This window comes from Eleginops maclovinus, chromosome 1 (genome assembly GCF_036324505.1).
Source record: "Eleginops maclovinus isolate JMC-PN-2008 ecotype Puerto Natales chromosome 1, JC_Emac_rtc_rv5, whole genome shotgun sequence".
Taxonomy (NCBI): domain Eukaryota; kingdom Metazoa; phylum Chordata; class Actinopteri; order Perciformes; family Eleginopidae; genus Eleginops; species Eleginops maclovinus.
Window position 1 is genome coordinate 15,948,255 of NC_086349.1, and position 23,533 is coordinate 15,971,787.

At 41.9% G+C, this 23,533-nt stretch overlaps 1 protein-coding gene across 3 annotated transcripts in view; it reads right to left on the reverse strand.

Moving 5' to 3' along the window:
• Positions 1–183: 183 nt before the first annotated feature.
• Positions 184–23,533, reverse strand: part of LOC134864832 (neuron navigator 1-like) — a 76,122-nt gene continuing 52,772 nt past the window's right edge. The window contains exons 7-32 of one of the 3 annotated variants that reach the window (XM_063884132.1): positions 20,435–20,573; positions 17,208–17,511; positions 13,460–14,243; positions 12,818–13,339; positions 12,173–12,214; positions 11,413–11,543; positions 11,115–11,294; positions 10,962–11,014; positions 10,721–10,744; positions 10,446–10,523; positions 9,390–9,473; positions 8,044–8,152; positions 7,814–7,935; positions 6,579–6,763; positions 6,323–6,485; positions 6,032–6,209; positions 5,843–5,931; positions 5,647–5,745; positions 5,363–5,534; positions 4,873–5,138; positions 4,628–4,779; positions 4,468–4,539; positions 4,156–4,361; positions 3,687–3,805; positions 3,386–3,574; positions 184–2,692 (exon numbers count right to left, since the gene is read on the reverse strand). In XM_063884132.1, coding sequence (XP_063740202.1) covers positions 2,597–2,692; positions 3,386–3,574; positions 3,687–3,805; positions 4,156–4,361; positions 4,468–4,539; positions 4,628–4,779; positions 4,873–5,138; positions 5,363–5,534; positions 5,647–5,745; positions 5,843–5,931; positions 6,032–6,209; positions 6,323–6,485; positions 6,579–6,763; positions 7,814–7,935; positions 8,044–8,152; positions 9,390–9,473; positions 10,446–10,523; positions 10,721–10,744; positions 10,962–11,014; positions 11,115–11,294; positions 11,413–11,543; positions 12,173–12,214; positions 12,818–13,339; positions 13,460–14,243; positions 17,208–17,511; positions 20,435–20,573 — 4,558 coding nt within the window. In that variant the 3' untranslated portion in view covers positions 184–2,596. Of the gene's footprint in view, positions 2,693–3,385; positions 3,575–3,686; positions 3,806–4,155; positions 4,362–4,467; positions 4,540–4,627; positions 4,780–4,872; positions 5,139–5,362; positions 5,535–5,646; positions 5,746–5,842; positions 5,932–6,031; positions 6,210–6,322; positions 6,486–6,578; positions 6,764–7,813; positions 7,936–8,043; positions 8,153–9,389; positions 9,474–10,445; positions 10,524–10,720; positions 10,745–10,934; positions 11,015–11,114; positions 11,295–11,412; positions 11,544–12,172; positions 12,215–12,817; positions 13,340–13,459; positions 14,244–17,207; positions 17,512–20,434; positions 20,574–23,533 lie in introns of all 3 variants that reach the window. The other 2 variants (XM_063884140.1, XM_063884126.1) reach the window with 2 other exon arrangements.

The window sequence follows — 23,533 nt, forward strand, 5'->3', positions numbered from 1 at the left end:
AGTTCATTTAGAATAAAATGTACATTTAATTACTGTCAAATAAAATGTTGCTATAATAATGTTACCAAATGCTCATTTTATTATAATACAATGCTCATACAGCCTAATTAAATGATCACACACACAGGATTATTAGTGTCCCCTGGTGGATAACTGGTGGATAAACACAGGCAAGACTGGTAGTGATGTGAAGAATCGCATGACTTTATTGTGTCCATTGCTCAATGTTAGACATATGGGATTTTGATGTGTTTATAGAGACATGCCATACAACCATGGTTAGGCCCCCTCTTAAGCCCAGTGCACCTTCCCCCTAAAGGAAGACAATAAAACAACAGAGGATTCTCGTTTTCTGCATACAGGGGCCATGCCTTCTCTTAGATCTCTACACGTTTTAGTGATTGTTGTCGCAGATGCACTGACTATTTACAGTGTTTACAATGTGATGTCATGTATAAAAGAAGAAGAAACATTTACAAATATTTGCATAAGAAAAACAAATCTGCTCTTACAAATTATGTGGAAAGAGGAAGCAATCCAGTTAATAAAAATCCCTCCCAGGACAGGGTAAGTGTAGGTAGGTCCAATGAAAAAAAACTTTGGGAAAACAACAGGGATACATGCTCAACATTACATCCCCAGGCTTATATCTGTTCTTACACAGCTTCTAACTCTCAGGCAACTCCACAAAGATGTCACACATTTAAAATGGTGTCGAATGGCACAAAAGCAGTCCAGTCATGATACACATTCTCATCAATTGCAGACTACAAAGATATCATTTTAACAAACAGCTTTCACTGTGACTACCAGCCAAAGGTCAAAATCGATAACCCACTTTCCCTCAAAATGTGCGCCTCATGGTGGCAACATTAAAGTGACATCAGAGTAGATAAGAGGAAGTGGCGACATTTCCTCTAAATCGAGGCTTCCGTGTGGTAGATTAAAGCTGCTCGAAAGCAGCTCGAGGCCAAATAGTGTTTCAGGCACAGATAGACTTAGGCATCATGTCTCTACTTTCCACCAGCACCCTGTTTGGAGAGTAGAGGAACATCCGGACATAATATGGCAGTCTGAGGTACTTCAAAGTCAAAGGGGCAGAGGGATGATAGGTTTAAGAATATCTGTAATACATATGTTTCTTCCTCTTAAACGTTGTTTTATGCTTTCTTCCTTTATCACAAGAACAGTCAAGATGTGAGCAATAAATACTCTCTGTAATTTAGTACTCTAACATATATTATGTGCAAACAAACAAAGGAAAGGAACAGGAGGAGGCAACTTAAACATGAGTTTCAACCTTTCTTTCCCCCCGCCCTTACTCTTACAGTAATTCTTGAAAAAGGAAGGCCTTAAAAATGTTATAAAAGCATAGAGGAAACCGAATGAGGAAGGACTTCTAGATTCCTTTTTGCTGATGGCAGTTTTTTTAATGATGTTCTCCATTTGCCCTTGGTGATGAATTAACAGTGTTGCAGTGAGTGTAATACCAATAGGGTAGTTGATAGTTGCTGTATACAAATGATAATGGAAGATGAGTCAGTATAAAATCCTACAAAAAAGAGAATTTTGTGTTTTAAAACCAATATCTAAATACAGAGTATACGCAAGCAGAGCCAGAAATGGTAGGCTGTTTGGGCACACTAGATAAACAAGCAGTTTTTTTTCTGTGTGTTTACAATGCAGTATGTTGAGTATGGCCACTGTCAGTTTTTGTAGTTATTTTCTGTATATTACTGTAGAAAACCAGTGGATACTGATGTTTATTCGTTATAGTCTGACCCTAAAACCAAATCATAATTTCTATTAATTATTCACTCATGCATGTAACTCTTACAGCTTCACGGTTTTGATATTACAACCATGAATGACAGAATTGCTGAACTAAAAAGATTGTGTTAAATTATATCAAGCACCTTTGTTAAATCAGAAAGCATACCAGGAAAGCACTGAGGCAGGAGTAAAGGCTGCCACCTATAGGAATTACTACTGTACTGCATGAATACACAGTCACTGACACAGCCTCCTAAAATCCAATTACAACAAGTACAAAATAAAGTGCATTTTTGGCTGTGGTCGAGTGATGATCCTACTTTTGAAGAAATCAGAGGTACTTCTGAGGTGGATTTCTTTGTAAAGACTTAACAGAAACCCAGTAACAGTAAGCACCAATAGTTTGTGGGGAAAGTTGCGGCAAAATAGAAAGTAAAGAAAAGAATGGGTCCTGATTAATGGGATTATAAGTAATATTTTGCATCATACTATTCCGGTTACCATGCACTTGCAGAGTCAACAGCATCCCATCTGGAACAAATTGAAGGCAGAGAAGAGACAAATCAATGTCTTTCCCTGTCATGATCATCACAGCTTCCTATAATAGCAGTTGAATTGTCTTTCTGATAGCAGGGCAGAACAAACCCTTCGTCCATAATCTCTCTCTCTCTATAGATCCTTTACATTTATTGTTGAAGCTGCTCACTGAGCAAACTATTAAGTTAATAATTGAGTCTTTAAAGTCTCATCGGTATTGCACCCGATGTGTCAGTCGTAATAACTTCCATAGTCCCATAGATTGACTGACAGTTGCTTGTTATCTTCAGAGTGTCGCCTGCAGACTGGGATCCAAACAGCCTTCCCGCTCTGGAGACTCGATGTAGTTCGCAGACTCCTGGAGCTTCAGCAGCATGGCCATCTGGATGGCAGGAGGAGACAGATTAATCATTAGTTTTATTTTTACAGAGATTAAGTTTGGCATTGATTAACTATTTCTTTGAATGCATCCGAGTCATTAAGCCAAATAAGAAACTATTAAAAAACCTTCTATTATTTTTGAGGCAACTGTTTGGCTTGTACATTTTTCTGAAAATAGTGAACATCACATAATAATTTCCTTGGACATCTAAACAGATAGAAACCCGCTAAAAGTGATTACTCTCACATTTGGGGGGATGATAACAGCTGATTTTGGCATGTTTGCATACTTAACTTAAAAAGGTTTACACATTCAGCGGGATATTTACTAAGCCTGTGGCAAATAACTGAATGGCCAGTTTTTTATCTTTACCATTTTTTTAATTAAGCAGGGCATCATACAGCAAATGTAAATGAGCGGAGCTTCAGTTGATCTGACTTTCATTAGGTGCTGCTAAATAATATCAGATGCATTATCCTTTTGACATGTGTTTCTGTCTGGACAACATTGGAGTGTAGTCTTCAGTGAGCAGTAATATAAGGTCGGCAAAACCCTAAAAAATGGTTTGGTTTAGAAATATTTCCTAAATAGTTTGCTGTTGATGGACTGATCAACTGACATCTGACTCCTCATACCGATGCCTCCTCTGCCCTCAATTAGTCCCCCCTATCAATAGAAAACCTCCACTCTTACCAGTGGATCTGACTCCAGGGTGCTGGGTGGAGGTGTATCTTTGGGGGGCTTCTTTTCCTCACTGGCTGGACCTATGCTGGGGGGAGGTAGGTGAAAGAGCTTGGACTGGTCTTGTTGTGCATTGGGCCAAGGAAGAGTCCCCCTCACCCACTCCACTGGATCCTCCCATACTGCCTTATGCCCGTGCACCTAAGACACAAACACATTTTAAAACATCATGTATATATATATATATATATATTCAAGTTGGAGTTGTTGGCACTACTGTTACGCTTTGGAGGATATGTGTATGTGTGCTCACCTTGATGCCATCTTTGGCTCCCTCTTGCAGGTACGGTATGATGGATTGGTTCCACAGGTCAATGAACCACTGCCTGAACTCTGACACTGACACTGGGCATGACAGGAAGAAGCAGGGACCTGGGGAAGGCAGCATTTCAAGGTCAGTGATTTCCTGTTCCAGATCCATTAGTTCTCCATTTTGAATGTTTTCTGTTTTATGCACAATATGTTATTTTCTGAGATAAGGGCTCTCCCAAAAAAAAGGAATAACAAAAGAGCCTGTTGCATTCTTAAACTAGATAAAATGCACATTTCTGGCAGATTCTCAAAACCAAAAGGCCGATGCATACACAAACTACATGTGACCAAAGAAACAATTTATGGTCAAACGCATGAATTTCTCTTTGTTTGTTTGAATGTTTTTAGAATTGAATGCAGAAATATTAAGTATGACACCATTAACTGACCCTGTGTCCACTGTTTCTCACCTATGAGGAAGTCTGAAGTGCTGTGTTTCTCCAGGAAGGTGTGGAGGTGGTACCATAGCTGAGGGATCCAGTCCAGTACGCGGAGGAGAGCCTGGTGGCGTGCGGAGTCCTGCTCCTTCTCCTGGTATGCTTCCACAGCTTTACGATGCAGGTACCTCAGCAGGAAGCCGTTAGCAGGTTCCACATTGTTGGAGAAAATTACCATCCTGTGGTCATATGCATGAAATGTTGATTTAATTCACATGGTAGCTTCCTTTTTGTATTTAAAATGTATCAATGTATGTAAACCTTTTTTCCTGCCTGTGTGCTTACCTGAAGCTGAGGTGCAGACTGTGGTTTGAGGTCATCTTTGCAGGCTGATTGGTTGTCCCAATGATGTAAGGACTGAAACATCAACAAAAGAAGTTATATACTTTCATTAAATCTTATTTGAACTCTTTATAAAATACTGCAACTGTGTGATCTTACTCACCATTTGTGATACTTGCAGGTGAGCGCCCCGTTGACAAGCTCAGTGAGGCTAGCTGGATCACTAATGTCATCTATAATAACAACCAGCGGCAGATCTCCAACACTCTCTCTGTCTATCTGATTTGCAAGATCCGACAGATACAACTGCAACTCCTGTGAGAGCAAATACAAGTGAATTCAAATTTCCTGTGATTACAAATCCATATACAGCAAGATAACATCAAAAAGTCCTGAGTAAGATGCTACCTTCTGTGACTGACGATGCATGTTGAAAGTGACGGCAGCGCTGCTACCGAGGAGGCAGGTCTCATGGTCGGCTTCAGACAAGTCTGTGCGGCTGCGCTGCAGGAGGTAGTGGGCCAGGCGCTGAGCCAGATAAGTCTTTCCAGTCCCGCTGGGCCCAGACAGAACCAGACGCCTGTGCTTCAGCAGCAAGCTGATGTAGTGCATCATCATCGGTTTAGGAATCAGAGTCTCGAAAACCAGTGAGTCAACACATTTCTCTCTGAGACCTAGAGAGAGGCAGACAAAATGATTTGATTTACAGGGTTTAAATGTTATGTATAAAACATGTATGTTCAGATGTTAACCCTTTGTTTACAGATAAAGTGCAATTCTTTATAAACCATAATCTTTTTTAAATTGCCTACATAAAGATACATGGTTTTTGCACTAATCATAAGTCGCTATGGATAAAAGCGTTAGCTATTTCTATCAGTCGGAGATACTCACTTACCTTTCAAAGTGACAAGAATTTGAGCTGAACCATTGCTGAGACAACGATAAGGTGAGGCCTGAGGTTTGTCCCCTCCCATCACCCTCTGCACTCCCTGGGTCAGCTTGTACATGTGCAGCGAATCAGAGGACAGACCCAGGCTTGCAGTTGGGTCCACTTGACTTAGATAGTCCTGGCAAAAAAAGAAAAAGAAAATAGGTAAGGTCTGATTTATTAATAACAGCTACGTTAATTGTTAGAACCACTCATGTTGACACAGTGAGAGGGGACAAGCATTGACTTACCTTGAAGGTTTTAACTATAAGGGCGTCGAGACAGGACCAATCAGTCCTCATATTGACCGGTACTGAGCCCAGATAGAAGTCTTGCTGCTGCTTACTGTCCTACAGAGACAGAGAGAGGAGAAGGGTGGAGTATTTCAGTGCTGTTTGATTTAAATATATATATTGAATATAATGTGATAAAACATTTTCTGTTTACCTCTGTTTGATCTCTTATGCAAACAAGCACACGTGCACACACCTCATCCCGCAGTGAGGACACACTTAATGTGTCGACTGGAGAAACATCTGAAAGGTAAAAAAAGGCAAAATAGTGATGAAAGGATTATAAAAATATAACTTATACTTGTACGTGAGCTGAAATAGCTGAAATTTGTGTTTCTCTTACCTGGATCTTTACAATCATTCAGACTGAGGCTGAAGGACTTGGTGAGGGACATGCTCATCGGCTGCCTCAGCGAGGGCCCAAGGAGAGAGGCTAGGCCTGAGGGCTGTGAGGTGGAAGAAGTGGGACCAGAGCCTGTCTTCAAGTGATCATTCTCCGCCTTCAGGTTCTCTACCGTTGACTAGGACATCAGAAGGAAAAAAACGTTAAATTCAAGTTGTATGAACTCAAAATGTATACTATCATTTATATGCAATACACCTAACTTAACATGCACATAGAGCCACAACAAACCTGCATATGGTTCATGGCTTCGCGGAGCTGCTCCAGTTGATGGGCAGAGCTCAAGGCTTCCAATCGGATATCTGTTAGTTCTCTCTCTTTCCCCCAGAGTTCTGAGCGTAGATCTGATACTGCCGTTTCCTCATTGTCTCCTTCGTCTGTAGTCTCCATGATCCTGAAGAGGACACAAAGCATTCAACAGTCAGACACACATGAAGGTTAACTGTCTAACTCACTTTTGAGCTCAGTGTAATGTTTGTGTACTTACACACAAGAGGTGGCAGAGATTGAGGTTTTGAGGGATGAGAGCTGATTTTCTCCTTGTTCTCCCCCCTCATGGAGCATTTTTGGAGAGTTCGGAGCTGAGGAGTCGGGGGTGGCGATTTCCTCGATGTCTGAGTATGTTTTGGCGCCTTTCTTAATGCTGAAGGCCTTGTTGAAGGAGCTCCTCAGCTACACATGTGGAGATAAGCAGGGAGAAAGGAGAGTCATAAGATTTGACTAACATTCTTTTAATTAGTGCAACTCTTACTTTAAGAGGTAAAACAATACATACATGTTTGTTGATCACACATGGTCAACATTGAATCAGTAGTTTGTCATCTTTGGAAACACTTATTTACTTTTTTGCTCTGAGTGAGATGAGTATAATATGTTAGCCAATTAGCTTAGCTTCGCATAATCACAGGATGCCGGAGGAAACAGCTAGCTTGCACACAAAAAAATGTCCAGCAGAATCACATCTGCATTCGTTCATTTAATTTCTGATTAATCAAATGTGTGGTAAGGTGATTTTGTTACCTTCGGACTTAGCCAAGCTAGCTGTTTTCCCCATCTTATAGTCTTTACGCTAAGCTAAGCTAACTGACTTCATATTCGAAGGACAGACAATAGAGTGGTATCAACTATTTGGAAGTAAACTTATAAATATAATGCCCAAAATGAGAAAATATCCATTTAATTTTATAGTCTTGTTTTGCAGTCAGGTTTAATTAGGTATATTTGTTTTTGCAAATTTAGGACGCAGCTCTGGGGTCAGTAATTGTTAAGGTTGTGAAAAATGTGAACAAAATGCACAATAAATCATGGTGTAAATAAAGAGAAACATAGATTGACGATGGCAATAAATACATTTAATTTTGTGTGATGGAACATCATGTCTGCTGATAGCCGCTTTAACTGAATTACAGCCACCCATTCATATTCATCTTCACACAACAATCAGTTTTTAAGGCAGTCAATGAGCAGAGATGGATGGCTATTGATGATTGCATTTCAATTTTAGCAGTTCCATAATGCTTTATGAGAGTAAAGAGGTTTTAAAGGGAGACAATGACTGCACTCACCTCAAAGACCTAAAACAGAAAATAACACGACACAGAGGAGGGAGAAACTGGTCATGCTTACTACCATGTCGTTATCACAAAGGAGAGTCAACTGAGCATAGACAAACACAATGCTGAGGGAATAAAACTCTGCCTCATTTGCAGTGTATGTTCTTACCCAGCTCTTTTTCTTCTTCTTTTTTGCATCTTGATCCTTGAAGCTGCCCACGCTCGACATACTGGTCAAGCTGTTGAGACTGGCGAGGCTCTCACATGAGTTTTGACGTTGAATTCGCACATCTGGGAGGCAAGAAAACTCAACATCAAAAAAGGCAAATGTGCAGAGACACAGTCAGGTGTCCATAAAGACAGAAGAAAAGAGAAAAGCCAACAGTTTCATCCTCAAACCTTTCATATTATCTGGTGCGTTTAAGGCTCCATGAATGACAGCTTGGGCTTCATCGTTCCTGACTTTCAGAACCTCGATGGTCTCCCTCAGATCTGACAGCTCTGAGTCCTACAAAAAGAAATGTAATCAATGTCAGTGATGACATGTCATTTTGAGAAGGATGGATACATGCATCTGTTTGCAAAAGTCAGAACCGCGTGGCAGCTCTACCACTTTTTCGTTTAAATAAAGAAGAATAGATTTACGCTTTTCATTATCAAAAAGTAGTAGTTTTTTACTCTTCAATGCAGTGTATTTTGAGAGACTTCCTCTGGATTATTCTAAGTACTTATTATCCTTAAATTATTAACCCAGTTATCTAAATTGCTCATTTACATTATTTAAATAAATGTTTTAAATGATTGTATTGCAGTCTAACATTGCAATGTAGCATTTCCCCACACAATGTATTTATATTATAACATGTGTGATACACATTTATCTAGATTTGATTTAAAAACATGAATGGTTTATTTTGAGAGGAAAACAGATCCTATATTTTGGGCAGGAGTTATGTTTTTTGATTGTTCTGTTATGTACTAAAACTCAAACCCACAGTATGAGCTCATACACCTGGTCAGCTGGATCCCTGTAACAATGTGAACAGTTCATAAGGACAAAGAGTCCAGAAGAACAGAGCCTCTCTGTGCTGTTAATGTGTGCTACAGTAGATCCCACTCCACCCTAAAAAGAGTAGCCCGGCCCATCTCCTCAAGGTTAAAGAGCCTGTGCTCCAGGCTGAGCTGCTCAGGTCAGTGCACAGCTGGCACAAACAACAAAGACTTCTTCTGGATCGGTCTAGACGGGTCTTTCAGTGGGAGCAGCAAGGCATGAAGCACTGAGAGAGACTCCTCACATTTATGCACACACTAAACACTGCCTCGGGCGCTAATCAATTTATTCATAGCAAAACAGATACAAAGCCTGATGAGTGCTGGAATGTGATGTTTGGTGTGAGTGCATGTGCTAGCTGTTTGCCCTTTTCATTTAGCCTAAAGGGAAGGTTGTTTTTCATTGATCCTCTGTCCTTCCTTTCACACGAAGTCAGCCAATGGGACTACAGCCTGGGCCTGTAACCCACATTCAACTCCTAACCGCAGGCTGTGATCAAAGTCTTCTCGCTCCACGTTAGCTCCACCCTGCCCGCTCTTAGCTGAGTGCTCATAATATAGGCACAGTGGTGGAATGCAGCTGGAATACAGGTTTGTGTGTCGAAAAAGGAACCGTTAATCTTCCCACAGAGGGGAAATTTACATTTTGCATTTCAGCCATCCTAGTGTTAGGATGTGTGCGGATGTGACGTTACCTTCTGTTCCTGGGTTATTGACAGACTCTGCAGCCGGGTTGTCATCAGCTGCAAACTCTGCTCAAAGGCGGCCACAAGATTTGCCTGTTTGGGAAACAGGAAGGACGAAAATTATCTCTTTAAGTTTTCACCAAACCTTTAATTAACTAGTTTTCTATAATAGGCATTGTTTCTCATTTAAATAACTTGTTTTTGAAAGCATCATTTACATTTATAATTAGATAAAGTATAATAAGACTTATATAGAAATTGACAAATTCAATAGATTTCCTCTGCCCTTTATCCCACATACAGTATATGAGGTGCTGAAAGACTGAATAAAACACAAAGACTGAACAGGATGTCTCCTGTGGAACATTTTCCTCCTCCCTAATCTCTCTCTGACACACGCACGCACGCACGCACGCACGCACGCACGCACGCACGCACGCACGCACGCACACACACACACACACACACACACAGCAGAGGAAATGCAAATTACTTTTTTTCTCCCCTTTATAGAGTGTATTAATACAGTGAAATAATGCATACAGCCAAGTCATTAATCCAGGACATAATCAAATTGAGATCCGAACATCTGCTTTGCCTATTCAATGGCCTCGCATAATGAGGTCAAACTGCACACACACACAAACATACATTCACACAGAAACACTTGATTGATGTGTGCTGCATGAAGCCGTGCATAATGGCTGCGGCGTATTGCTGCACTTGGACCAAGGAAAATGCTGACAGGGTGGTCGTAAAGAAACAACCTTGTAGTGAAGAGAAAAAGAGCAATGCACCTTTGTGTGTGTGTGTGTGTGTGTGTGTGTGTGTATGTGTGTGTGTGTGTGTGTGTGTGTGTGTGTAATGATCTGAGTGGGTTATGAAGGAGGTTAGTACTATCCAGGCCCCCATGGATTAAATAAAGGTTTCAAAAGACATTTTTATATATTTCTTAGAGGAAAAATAAGGACCAATACAAAGGAAAACAAAGTTCTTCGGGTGATGAATACATGTGAAACTGCCATTGTTTAATGATAATTTACAACGTGGACAAACAGTACGTACGTTCGCTGACAGCTGTGTCGTTAGGTTAGACACTTTCTCCTGCGACGATTCCAGCTCCCTCCTCAGCTTACGGATTTGCTATGAGGAAAAACAGGTCAGTTAAATTATCACGAAATAAAGTTACTGTAGCAAACAGTGGCTGACATTACTCAAGTGACATGAGTGGATGTTGTTTATGAGATTAAGGACAGATTTGTTCTCCTACAGACAACAGAGATGAGAATGATGGATGAGGAGGACAGAGAAGAAGAAAGAGCAGGAGAGAACACGCTTACCTCTCCCTGAATCCTTTCCTCAGCCTTCGAAAGCAGTGGGAATAAAAAGATGTTAGATTAGACAAAAGGAGAGGAGAAGAGAGGAATAGAGAGAATAGGAGAAAGTCTTTGTCTCTCTTTAAAGTGTGAAACGAGAGGAAAGCATCACTATACACAAACAACCACGAACACATGAATACACCTCAAACAACATCACACACTAAAGTTTAGCTACCTGATTCTGCATGCTGCCCACACTCACCGAGGAGTAGCACGATGATGCGTTGGATGCCAGGGAGAGTACAGACCCATGAACTAAAAATTAAGAACAAGATAATTAGTTAAAAACTGATTAACACAATAACATTGAACAGAACGTTGTATAACAGACTTCAAAACTATTCTGTAGGCTCACCCTCGTCTGATTCCTTGTCTCTGAAGGATCCGGAGCGAACCATTCCCATGCTGCGGGGGCGTTCAGCCAGTGACAGGGTGCTGCCGAGCGGAGAAGCTCCATACAGCTCCAGAGAGGCATCTTGTGTTGGGATGCTGTTGGAGCGGGTCATCCTCGGAGGTCCGCCAACAGGGCTAGATACTAGAGAGAAAGCAGAGGGTCGAAAGGAAACACCGTTAGCGGTGTTAAACATGTAATAGATTATCAGTGTAATGCTTTTCTAGTCGGTAAATGTGTCAGAGCATATGATTAAACTCACCCATACTGGTCTTGGAGGTGCGGGGCAGGGATGTGGGTGAGGACAGCAGTGGAATTGTGAGCGAATCGGTCATACTGAGAATACTGTGAGAGTGTCTCCTCTCTCCTTTCTCCTTCCCTTCCTCCTCAACGCTGAAAGTGCACAAATAAAGTGCAAAGTCAGTGTCCCTACTAGTGAATACATAAACTTAATTTAAGCTCTCTTGTCTTGTACTGGAATTTATGTACAGAAATTTGGGAACATCATGTTTAAAGCTTAATTGGCAGTGGTACTATATTATACATGAATATTATACATTGTATATTATCTCACAATGTGGTTATAAGCAGATATAGACTCTACAAGTGTTTAGTCAGTTATGTGTGTTTAACATTAATAACTTTGGACGATTGTATATCTTTACATCATTAGAGCCACGTATGAATACTCATGTACAGTAGGAGTTAAAGTTATTGTTCTTATATCTTTTAATTGTATTCTTATATACTGCCTTCATATTCTTGAGTCAGTAACAGTATGTTTCCATTTGTGGAAAGACTATTTGTCTTCCCAATGGCACAATGAGAAAGAATTTGGAAAGGATTTAAGAAGATTTTTTAAAATAAAAGTGACAGGAATTATGTGGATTAACACAGTCTGTCATTCACTGAGGATCCAATCAATTTCTGTTTGTGTGTGCAATTAAGAGACTGTACCAAAATTGCTTCACACTGTCAGTTCATGAAGTGCGGTGTAAAAGAGTTTGTATGTGTCCTCTTACCTTAAACCTTTCTTTGGCAGTGTGTTTCTGTCTCTCTGAGAACTGTGGAGATTAAACAATGACATTATTTAACGACTGCTGCAGGGAGTTATTAAACTCTCAAAAACACGCAGCACGCACAAAGACGCTGTGCACAACTGGCAGACAGCTGGTGTCAGCCCGTAATTATCACTCAAGTCATTGGGGCCTGTACAGCACTGATAATAGCCCTGTAGTAATAATAGCCTACAACAACCTAAGTGTGTGTGTCGTGGTTTGCATCCATGTGGTTGCCTTTACTTGTTGTTTGCGTTCTTAATGTAAATATAACTGTAATCCTTCTAATTAAACTGTATTCTCCCTTTTGACCTATATTTAACATCTCATGATAGGTGACGATGCTAACAAATAGCCTTTCCACGTGCCCACTGACTGGGGGGGGGGGGGGTGTGCATGATTGTAGAATACATTTAAATGAATATGATCATAACATAATCAAATAGCTATGCTGATCCCTGCTGCCTCCCTGAACAGTCAATATGTTGGTGCAGTTCCTCATCTGACCAGTAGGTGGAAGTACATAGCAGCATAAAAAAACAAGAACAACAAAAATCTGCTATAAAGGTGTAACGAATGTGTTTGAGGGTGCAGATTATTGAATCTCACCTGTCCGTGACACACAATGAGACTTTACTTCCAGAGTTCCAGCTGGCCGGAGGACATCTTTCTTCATGTCTATCTTTGTGCCGGGACTCTAATGTGGTGTAGCCTCTCACCAAACTCTCCCTCTCCCCCATCTTCTCCCTCCCCTGGCGCTCTGGGACTAGACTCATCTGGAGCGGCAGTGACTCCATGCTGCGATGTAGCCCAGACAGACGAGGGTAGAGCAGCGGAGAGGTGCTCCCTCCACTACCTTGAACCCCAAGAGAGGAGACCTGCCTAGGCCCCAACCCAGTCCCTGAGTCTGAGAAGCAAGCCGAAGAGTTCACATTGAGTAAAGGAGCAGGGCTGGGGGTCAGGCAGGGGCCTGTGGAGCTGCCTGCTGAGCTTGCCAGGTCCTGGAGCTTAGAGTAGGGAGGAATCTTGGGTGGCAGGGAGTCTTGGATTCCCACCTCAAGGCTGTTTGAGTTCAGCTTGTCAAGCTGGGCCATTGATGGAGGCTTTGCCAGGCTGCGAATCCCAGATAACCTAAACACAAAGAGAGAAAAGGTTGAAGCAATGCACATCCATATGTGAAACTGTGTTGAATAATACTCGTAAATTGCACCACATGCTGTATATTTTGTGTAAGTATATGAATAGTTTTACCTGTGTGTGTTAGGTGAGGGCAGATCCAGGCCCTTGCCACTGCTGGGAGGTCGCAGGCCCTGTAGCTTCCCTCCGTTCTCTGAGGGGGTCTGAGCAGGGCTACCCTTCAGAGACCCGCCTCCACACTCAGAGTCAGACACTACAGCTTTGGCTTTGGCCCTTTCTTTCTCTTTCTCTCTGTCTGTCTGATTGACAGGACCGTGACTCTGGATCCCACGACCACCTGCCTTACTCAATCCAGAACCAATCCCTGAAGCGGGCTCTTTCAGCCTGGAGCCATGGGGCGGTTTGGTTAGTGACGAGCTGGTGTCCATGGTGGTGCTCATTGGGCGAGCTGAGCTCGGCCGAGTCAGAGTCAGGGTGCTTGTCTTCGCTGGACGAGGCAGTGAGCGATACTGGAGAGACGTCCTGGCATTTACAGACAGAAAACCACTCTGGTCGTTACTTGAAACATCTAGGCTCGTCTTACGTCCTCCACCCCCACCCCCGCCAGCCACTGGTTTGACAGGAATACCCGACGTTTTGGGAATCTTCCCCGCAGTTGCAGAGGGAATGGACATACTAGTATTGTTTGTGCCATTATTAGTTGCAGTGACTGGCTTCTTGAAGCCAAAGTTTCCACCAGTTGAGGGCCTGACGAGGCCAGATGGAGGTTTACGTTGCTCACCAGCACCGCTGCCATTTCGTTGGTCTTTACCGGCATCAGAAGAGGAGCGCTGAAGGCCAGAGGTCTTCACTGCCAACCGAGACTTATCCATTGGCTTCCCATCTGACTTTACAGTACCTAGAGAAGTAGAGAAGGAAAAAATATTTAAAAATACTGATGAGCAGCCTGAACCGTTTAAAGCCTGATCAGTCTCTGTTGGTGAGTGAGCCTAACTAAGCCATATTAGGAAGTGATATCTTATCTGTCCACCTACAAGGTCTGACTGTCTGCTGATAAAAACAAATCCCTGTCCGAGCAGACAGACAGTGAGTAGGCAGGTCGTTCAGGCCATTTCACCATCACACACTGTTATCATGTGGTTACTCCTCTTTTCCATCCTGATGAACTAAAACAGTTTTCTCTGGCTTTCCAGTAAGTGCACGTCTGTGTGTCACAGCTGCAGAGTGCTGAGGTTATCATGAGCAGCATGGCTGTGGAAAACTGATGTTCACATTCATGAAGCGTGTCTGCGGGCACAAAAGTGCATGAAACACCCAGTGTAACTGAGTTTCTCTACTCTTGAGACGTCTTTTGGGGAAAAGGGTGGAGTAAGTGATAACTTTGTGGATCGGAGGTTGAAGGAAAATTATGTGAGTTGGTTCCCATCTGTACATTTCCCAGTTGGCAAATTTACTGGACTTATTTGGAAGTTATTATGAGAAAAAAAAATATTAGACAGATGTGTGCTGTATGAACCGCCCACCCAACGGTGAGCCCACTCTACCCACACTCTTAATTTGTATCTAATGGGAGTTGTTATGAGAGGTTTATATACAAGGGATTAACAGAGTCAAAGAACTGCTGTTGAATGGGACCCACCGGCGTGCTGCCTTGGGACATCTGGAGTCACTTAAGGGTATTGAAAAAGCCCGCAAAATATACACGCAAAGGGCCAGACATATACGTATACCACACACACACTCAGCTCTCAGTGATTGGATCTTATAGGAATGTAACACTGACAACACATTGCACTACGAGTTCTTTCTTAAATGTGAAAATTGAATTTACATGTCAAGTAATAAACTCAATCAATCCTATAACCGCAACATTGCACGTTCCAAGAACATTAAGCTGCTGAGACACACACTGCCAAAAGGGCAATGAGAAGCTAACACACACACAGTGAAAGAATCCAGGCGTAGATATTCATTTTGACATAAATGAAGCCTGATTTACTGACACTGGCTGTGGAGGCGGAGAAGCTCGCAGCTTGACACAGTCAGCATCGTATTAAGACGACACCATGATTCACCACATGTCTCGACGCAAGGGGTCTGCATGTCTGAGGAGATGGACAACTGAAGACACAGGCAGACAGAGAAATCCCTGTCTGCTGCCTGGCTCATATATATTCACCTTTCTAAGTCTTCTTCAACAAACACACATATTCCTGTATAATGTTCACAGCAGTTTCCCAGGGATAGTTTTAGCTCTAGACTCCACATTGTCTTCGATCAACCATCACTTCAGAAACATGTGTGCTTGTATTTGCGTATTTGTTGAGTAATATAGCTGAATGTACCAAACCTATGGACAAACTGCTATAAAGTAAACCATATGGTTAACAATATAATATAGATTTAGTATAGTAAGTGTTCATCTATCCCTACAAATGTATCTACTATCTTCTTCTTCTATTCACTCTCTCTGGTCTCCTACAATGCCGCAAAAAATGCAGACCCACACATATTTACACAGAATCCAGCAAAACCTCAGCAATAAACTGATCTCCAGCATGAGCTGTAGAGACTGTCTCCAACTATCTAAGAATGTCTGCTGATCCTCCACACTGATCAACCTTTTTAATGTGCTTTACCTTGACTTAATCATCTGATTCATTAGAGTCTGGAACTCGGTGGCAGAATGAATAGCATTGATGGCAGATTCATACCGTTCACATTAATAATAATAACAGGCGGGCACACAGATCACAGGCTGGTTCAACACACTTGTTTGGCCTATCTGTCAGTTCAACAGCTGGCAGTGTAAACACAGGACAGTCCCACAAAGACAGGGCAGTTTACACAGACACAATGTTTCTAGACTGGCACAACTCATATCCTGTTGTTGTCTATATGTGTGTACATGTCTATGTGCTTGAGCTTACGTAAACAGCACACAGATGGTGTGCTTAAAAGGCAGCTGCACAATTGCCACTATTGTGCTCTTTGTGTGTGTGTGATTGAGAGTGTGTGTTTTAAGTGTGATGGGTGACACTCTTTAAGGCTGGCACAATTTCAAATGTGTCTGCACTAACACACACACACACACACACACACACACACACACACACACACACACACACACACACACACACACACACACACACACACACACACACACACACACACACACACACACACACACACACACACACACACACACACACACACACACACACACACACACACACACACACACACACACACACACACACACACACAGTCTCTGGTCCAGTTGTTTTGGGTACAAGGCCTTTATTTAACTGCTATAAATTCACTCTGTCCGGTACAAAAATAAAGGAAAGGCTGGACCAATAGGAAGAAAAAAAAACACTGACGGTCAGTGTGTGCAATGTGAGTGTGTGTGTGTATCTGTGTGTGTGTGTGGGTGTGTGTGTGTGTGTGTGTGTGTGTGTGTGTGTGTGTGTGTGTGTGTGTGTGTGTGTGTGTGTGATGTGTGTGTGTGTGTGTGTGTGTGTGTGTGTGTGTGTGTGTGTGTGTGTGTGTGTGTGTGTGTGTGTGGTGAGCTGGCAGGAAGGGAGTGGGTGGTGATGGGCGTTTGATACATGGCACCACTTTCTAAAGGCCTGGAGGGTGGGCTGCAGCTGTGGATGAATGTGTGGGACAAAGACAGAGTGTGTCTATGCGGGGGTGTGAGACTGCCAGAGAGAAGGGAATATTAAAAGACAGCCAATGTGTCAGTGTGCTCAAGTTATGAAACTATAGCTATAGGTCCTCCTGCCTTTAACCATTGTTTCAGCAAGTGTAGCTATATATATAGCACCTCACTGTGTTTGTGTGTGCATTCTCCTCTCACCTGCCACTTTCAGCCCGCTCTGAGAGGTGTGTGTGATTGGGGAGGTGACTCCCACAGGTGGGTTTCGTCCTTTCTTTAACAAATTTCCGTGACCCAGGGTATGGGGTTTCTTCAGTTCGCCCCTCCCTCCTTCTTGCCCCTCTCCCGTCGTCCGTGTCTTTTTCCATTTATTAGCTGATTCAGATTTGAGACTTCCAGTATCGTAGACGCTGCTGCCGTGACTTTTGCGGCCGGGTTTGGTATCGTCAGCGTCCCAGGGCAGACCACTCTCCACCAGAGATCTCTTCTCTGCATCCGTACGCATCTTGAATGACAAATACAGACAGATGCTTAGAGACACTGACAAGAAAATATGATATTATACTATATATAGAGGTGAGTGTGTGAATTAAGAGAACACAGAGAACAAAGAGAGATTACTGTGTTGTATATCTCTTCTATTCAGGAACAGTTTAGTACAGGTAAGCAATGAAATGTATTGTTTGAAACAGCTAAGATTATAATAAAACAATATCCTTCTTCAAGTGTAGTACTCCAAACCCCACCTCTAAATGATTTTTAGTTAGTACAAAATCTGGTTTCTATTGGATGAGTCTGATTCATTTCCTGTCACAATCCATGTTAGTTTAGGACACCAGAAAGAATGATGCAATGGAGCAAATCCTAACTTAATGTAAGCAGTTTTGAAGTGTGTGGACTCATCTTGATGCCTTCTAAGCAAAAAAAGCATGTCTAACCCAGTAAACCAAGAAACACACTCTTGATGTCTTATTTCTAAATCTAATTCTATTGTGTGCTCTATTTGAACACTTCACAACTGACAGCAAACCCAAGCAAGCATACGCACACACCAATGCATACACAAACATAATATATGTAAGCATGTACACGAAACACACAAAAAAACTACAAAAAAACCATCTTAGACACGCAGACTCACAAAGGCTAAACATAATCCAGAAAAAAATTAAATTAAAGGAAGTGTGAGGACATTATTGAGTCAGGGTCTCCTGTGGGTGTATACAAAATACACAATCCCGGTTTAAGTGTGTGAGTCTTGATAGGAGAGACGGATATGACTACAGAGGTAGATTATTCTCCCCCTGTAAGAGACTGAAAGTTACACAATGCCTCATGAGATGTGTGTGTGCGTGTGTGCGCTCAAGTTCAGGACGTTGCACCCAACCGTTCTCATGAGGACTCATATGCTGAATTCCTTTTTTATTAAAACCAATAGACCCCATGGGCAGGTTCACATCACTTGAAGATGAGGTTTGAGTAAGGGAGAGTGTGTGTATTTGTGTGTGTGTGTGTGTGTGTGTGTGTGTGTGTGTGTGTGTGTGTGTGTGTGTGTGTGTGTGTGTGTGTGTGTGTGTGTGTGTGTGTGTGTGTGTGTGTGTGTGTGTGTGTGTGTGTCTGACATGACCTTGTTGATAAAACACTGTCATTTCCTCACACACATTCCCTGATTATTGAAACAGGCAGGGAAGAGATAGACATCTGTCCAGCCGTGGAAAAACATGATAATAATACACAATTATAAGCGAATTGGCGCACACACACACAAAAAAGTTACTGGGAAAACAATGTATGTTAACTTGATGATGTGGAAATGAGGAACACTCGGTTTTTGTACCACCTATATACACCACTCTCTGGCTTTCACTCTCTCTGTCAACGCTTTCTTCTTAGAGCCCCTGTCTCTCATCCCCCCTCATATCCTTTTTTGAGCGCATTATGCAATATGTGGGAGGGATGAGGAATGGATGTAAAGCCAGAGCTGCCTTTGATGGAATTAAAATCAACAGGAGCAAAAAGGGAAAAGGTGGCGTGATAAAGAGGAGGAAACGTAGACAAAGAAATGACTTAGGGACACAAAGCTGAAGAGACACAGATCAAGAAAAAAGCCGTCAGCTGAGAGTGGCGAGAGAGCATTGAGCCGTGTGTATTAGACAATGTGGGGTGCATGATGAGGTGATGCTTGGTTGCCATGGTAATGATGCCATGGGGGGGGCTATGGTTGCTATGACAACTGCAACCGGGCGTGGAGGGAGGCAACCCGGTTTTTGCGACTCGCTGGCCTGGATGCAGGACTGCAGATGGCCCTGTGTGTTTGTGTGTGTGTGTGTGTGTGTGTGTGTGTGTGTGTGTGTGTGTGTGTGTGTGTGTGTGTGTGTGTGTGTGTGTGTGTGTGTGTGTGTGTGTGTGCGTGTGTGTGCAGATGGCTATTCTAGACCTGTCCTTCAAAATACAGGAGAAGACAAAGACCGGCACGCTCAGCATCCCTGCACTTGGGTTGCCATGGTTACACTGATTCCCTGTAGCTCACTCTATCCGTTTCCCTCCATCTCTCTTTCTCTTATATCCCACTCCATCCGTCACATAGACCACATTGCGGAGGTGTGACCTACATCAGACACTCAGAAACACACACACTGTCTGGAACCTTTACAGCTCCCAATGAGCCTTAAAGAACCTCAAGCAGGGGGTTTTATAAGCATTGAGGTCATGAGTCCCAGGACCTCCAAGCCCCACAGCAATCTTTTAAGACTACAGCTAACTTAGTGTATGTAAGTACACTTCAAGGTATTTTGAATATAAAGATATCAAGCAGTGGTTTCAATGGGCTTATTATACTATTGAACTGGGCAAAGAGGTCCAGATCAGCAGAATCAGGTGGTTAAAATCCTTTAAAAAAAGAAACCTTAACTGGTAATCCCTTGAAGCAGCAATAACAAGGTATTATGTTTTTGGAATGGATTATTCTACATGAGTGACCAACAACTATGTCTACGGTCACACTACTTGATCATTTTCAGATGATCCACTTCAAAACCTTGTTCATAAGCCTAATGACTATAGAAAATACAGCTCTTAATGCAGTTAAAAAAACACAAGGAACAAAAGGGAGCCCTTTGAAACATCGCAGCATAGTGTGTGTATGTATGTGTGGTGCGGCGAACATTGACCACTGCAGATGTGATAAATATAATGGGTGTGTGTAGAATACTTAATCAGGCTTTGTCTCTGATGCCAGTGTCCTGATGCCTGCTGTGTAAATGTGTGTCCTTTCTATACTGACAGAGTGTATGACACATCATTCAGCACCTCATCCACACCTCACTGGATTAACAGCTTAATCAATACTTGTGTATCCAACACACACTGCATATCTAACTGTGTGAGATGATGGTAGGTAGATGTCCATTTGTGTTTGTGTATCTTACCACGATGGCTGAGTTTCTGCGAGAGCCAATTGGAGTGGTAGGAAGGGAGTTGAGAGTGGGACTCGTGTTGAACTCTTCAGAGCTGAGGTTGTCTGAGCCGTCACTCAAACCGCTGCTGATGGAACTGCTCTCGTCCCAACTAAAAGAAACAATGAAAAAGAAGATGTGTCAGATAATATTACATTTCAAAGGGTAGATGGAAATATTATAGTCTATTTGGAAAGAAAAAAGTAGTTACAGTGTTTGAAAAGGTATCGACAAGCTGGAAAATAAGTCTAAACAAGCAGGGAATAGATAGGTAATGCAAACTTAATGTAGATGTAGGTCTTAAAGAATGTTTGTAACCACTGAATTAATGGTCCACATCTTGTAGTTTGGAGCTATTTACTATTCTCTGTTATCGAAAACGTTGTTTCATCATCCTTACAACAGTGTATCTGATGCGAAAATGTGATCGTATTGCAGTAATAGGTTCGAGCCAGACAGACAGTTGAGATATACAAATTTGGAGTGGTCAGGTAGAAATCACTGGTTGGGAAACAGGAGTTTAATCCCCAATGCCATCAAGCATCCACCTTTCTGAAAGGTCCTTGATCAAGACAACTCGTCTTTTCCAACTCCAAGGGCAGAAAGAATCTAATTCTGTTACCCTGTGAAGATTGATTGAGTATCACATTCCACCAAATGCTCTTTACCCAAGAATATCTGACAAAAACAAAACAATCTGTAACAATTAACTGGATATTCCCTCGAGGTTATACACTGCACGAACTCTCCAAGCTCCACCAGCTCAGTTACATCAGCGTTTGGCTCACTTGGCTCCATGTCTTCCCATTTGTCTTTTGATTAAATATTCATAGACATAGACCTCATTTAGAACGCTCCCTGCTCTATATACTTAACTTTCACACTGCAAACTGAAATTTGGAGCGCTCTTGAAATTATCTCAGCCCACACACACATACAAAAATAGCACTGGAGAACATGTACACTGATGCATGCGCCCACAAGTGCTTGAAGGAGAGGAGGCTGTGCCAGGACTGGGAAGTCTGTATGCTTGGAATAAATCTGCTCTGCTTAACTGCTTTTTTTCTTCTCCCACAATATCAATTGTTCTAATAATCTTGACATGCACAGGTTGCGGATTGAGTGTGTTTTACAGAGCTTACTTATGTACATTTCAAACAATAGTATGATGTAATTGAAGAAAAATGTCAGATATTTGATGCATTTCAGGAATTATTTCATGCGCCAGTGTTGTACCTCCTATGTACCCATTTCTCCTCAACAGTCAACTCAATCTTTTCTAGTTCAGTTAACATGATTTATGATATTGATACACGTTATTGAGTTACTATGGTCAACTTCTGCTTTGCAATGCACCAAAAAACCCTGAACATTCACGAAGTTGCTGCCAGACTCTGAACACCAACCAAGAGACTTTACAGTTTTGTGTTTATTAAAGGCTTTTGATACAGTTGTGGCTTTTAAGAATTAGTAGATGCCATGCATATATTTGAGTCTGTTCTATGGTTTTTCTTCTCTTATTTTAGTCCCATGAAATAAAGCTAATACTATCATATGTACTGACTGCTTTATACCATTTTTGGTTTTGTCTATTGACAGTGGAGAAGTTGGCCGTTCTACTTCTTTAATAAACTTCCTCATCTCCTGTATGACTGCACAATTCAAGCAATTCAGTTTGGATTTCCGCTTTTACAAATCAATTGTGATTGATTGAGGTTTGACCATTTCCTCTGTGGTGATAACATATATAAAATATTATATCTACAGTGATATGACCCATCAAGCATATCATCCTAATTGGAACATATGTCTCATCTGGTTCAACACAAAGACTTTTAGGAATGAGTGGGGGAGAAAAAGACACATCTGATGTGTGGATATGTGCGTATATATCCACATGTGCTCGTATAGATTAAGTAGGTCATGCTAAGGAAGTTAGGGGGTTAGGGTTTTGTATCTTATTAGGGTCAATAGGTTAGACTGATATTCGTACTGTAGTGAAAACACGTTAAGAGGGTGGGGCTTCGCTAATGAGGTCATGTGTACTGTGGCAGCGGGGAGAGAAAGCGAGTGGGCCTTCCGGATGGGTGCCTGTATGGGTCACTCTGTACCCTGGGGGACTTGAGGAAGGGGATCAGGGGGAGAGGGGCAAAGGGAAAGCCCTCACTGTCTGGCCTGTGGATATGTAGACACACAAAAAGAGCAGACAAGATTTAACGTCTGAAGTGGTTGTCACGCTGCCTTGTCTATATGCCAGAGTAGGTTAAAGGGCACATTTAAGATTGGTTCTGACACAATCCGAGAGTCGACTTACACTTCCTGAAGGTGTAAACGTCATAAAATTCCACTGTTTTGTTTTCAAATAAAAGTTTTTTATAGACACCGTAAACTCATAATTCTTTGAGCTGATCTGAGCTGAAAAAGTGGAATTATCATATCAGCTGACAGATGATCGAACAATTTGTTTTATAACAAAATATGTAATTTTAAGACTCAAGTAGAGATTTAACAACCTTGTAAAAATGATGTAATTTTATAAAGCAGATGTGAGATTCGTGTTTTATACAATGTTTCTACTACTCCCGAGTACAGAAATGTGCAAAGGAACTTATAAACTTTGCTAGAGTGGACGTGATTCATTCCTCCAGCACCCGCTTAAGGGCTGAAATACTCCCGGGAAGTAAAGAGTAAGAGCTAGGGTGGAGAAGATTAGAATATATTTGTATTTCTATGTACTTTGAGTTGCAAAACATTGGGTCTCTGTTCTATTGTGGTTTTATATGTAAAACAAAAAAAGATATTAATTGTTTTTTCGTGTGAATCATGTGAATTTCAGTGAGACTGTCTTGGCAATGACATCAGCTTTAATCTGCAGAAATTATGTTCAATCCGACTTCAACGGACCACAGGGTTTTGTGAGGAAGCCTTTGCTCGAGTTCCAAAAGATCTCAGAAAAGATCTGCTGAAGGTTTTAGGCCTTATGCAAATGCAACACTTTCCAAGTCGGTCGAAGAAAGTGGTTGGCCAAAAAGCACTTTCTTATTTCGTGGCCAAAACCTGATATCCTCCATC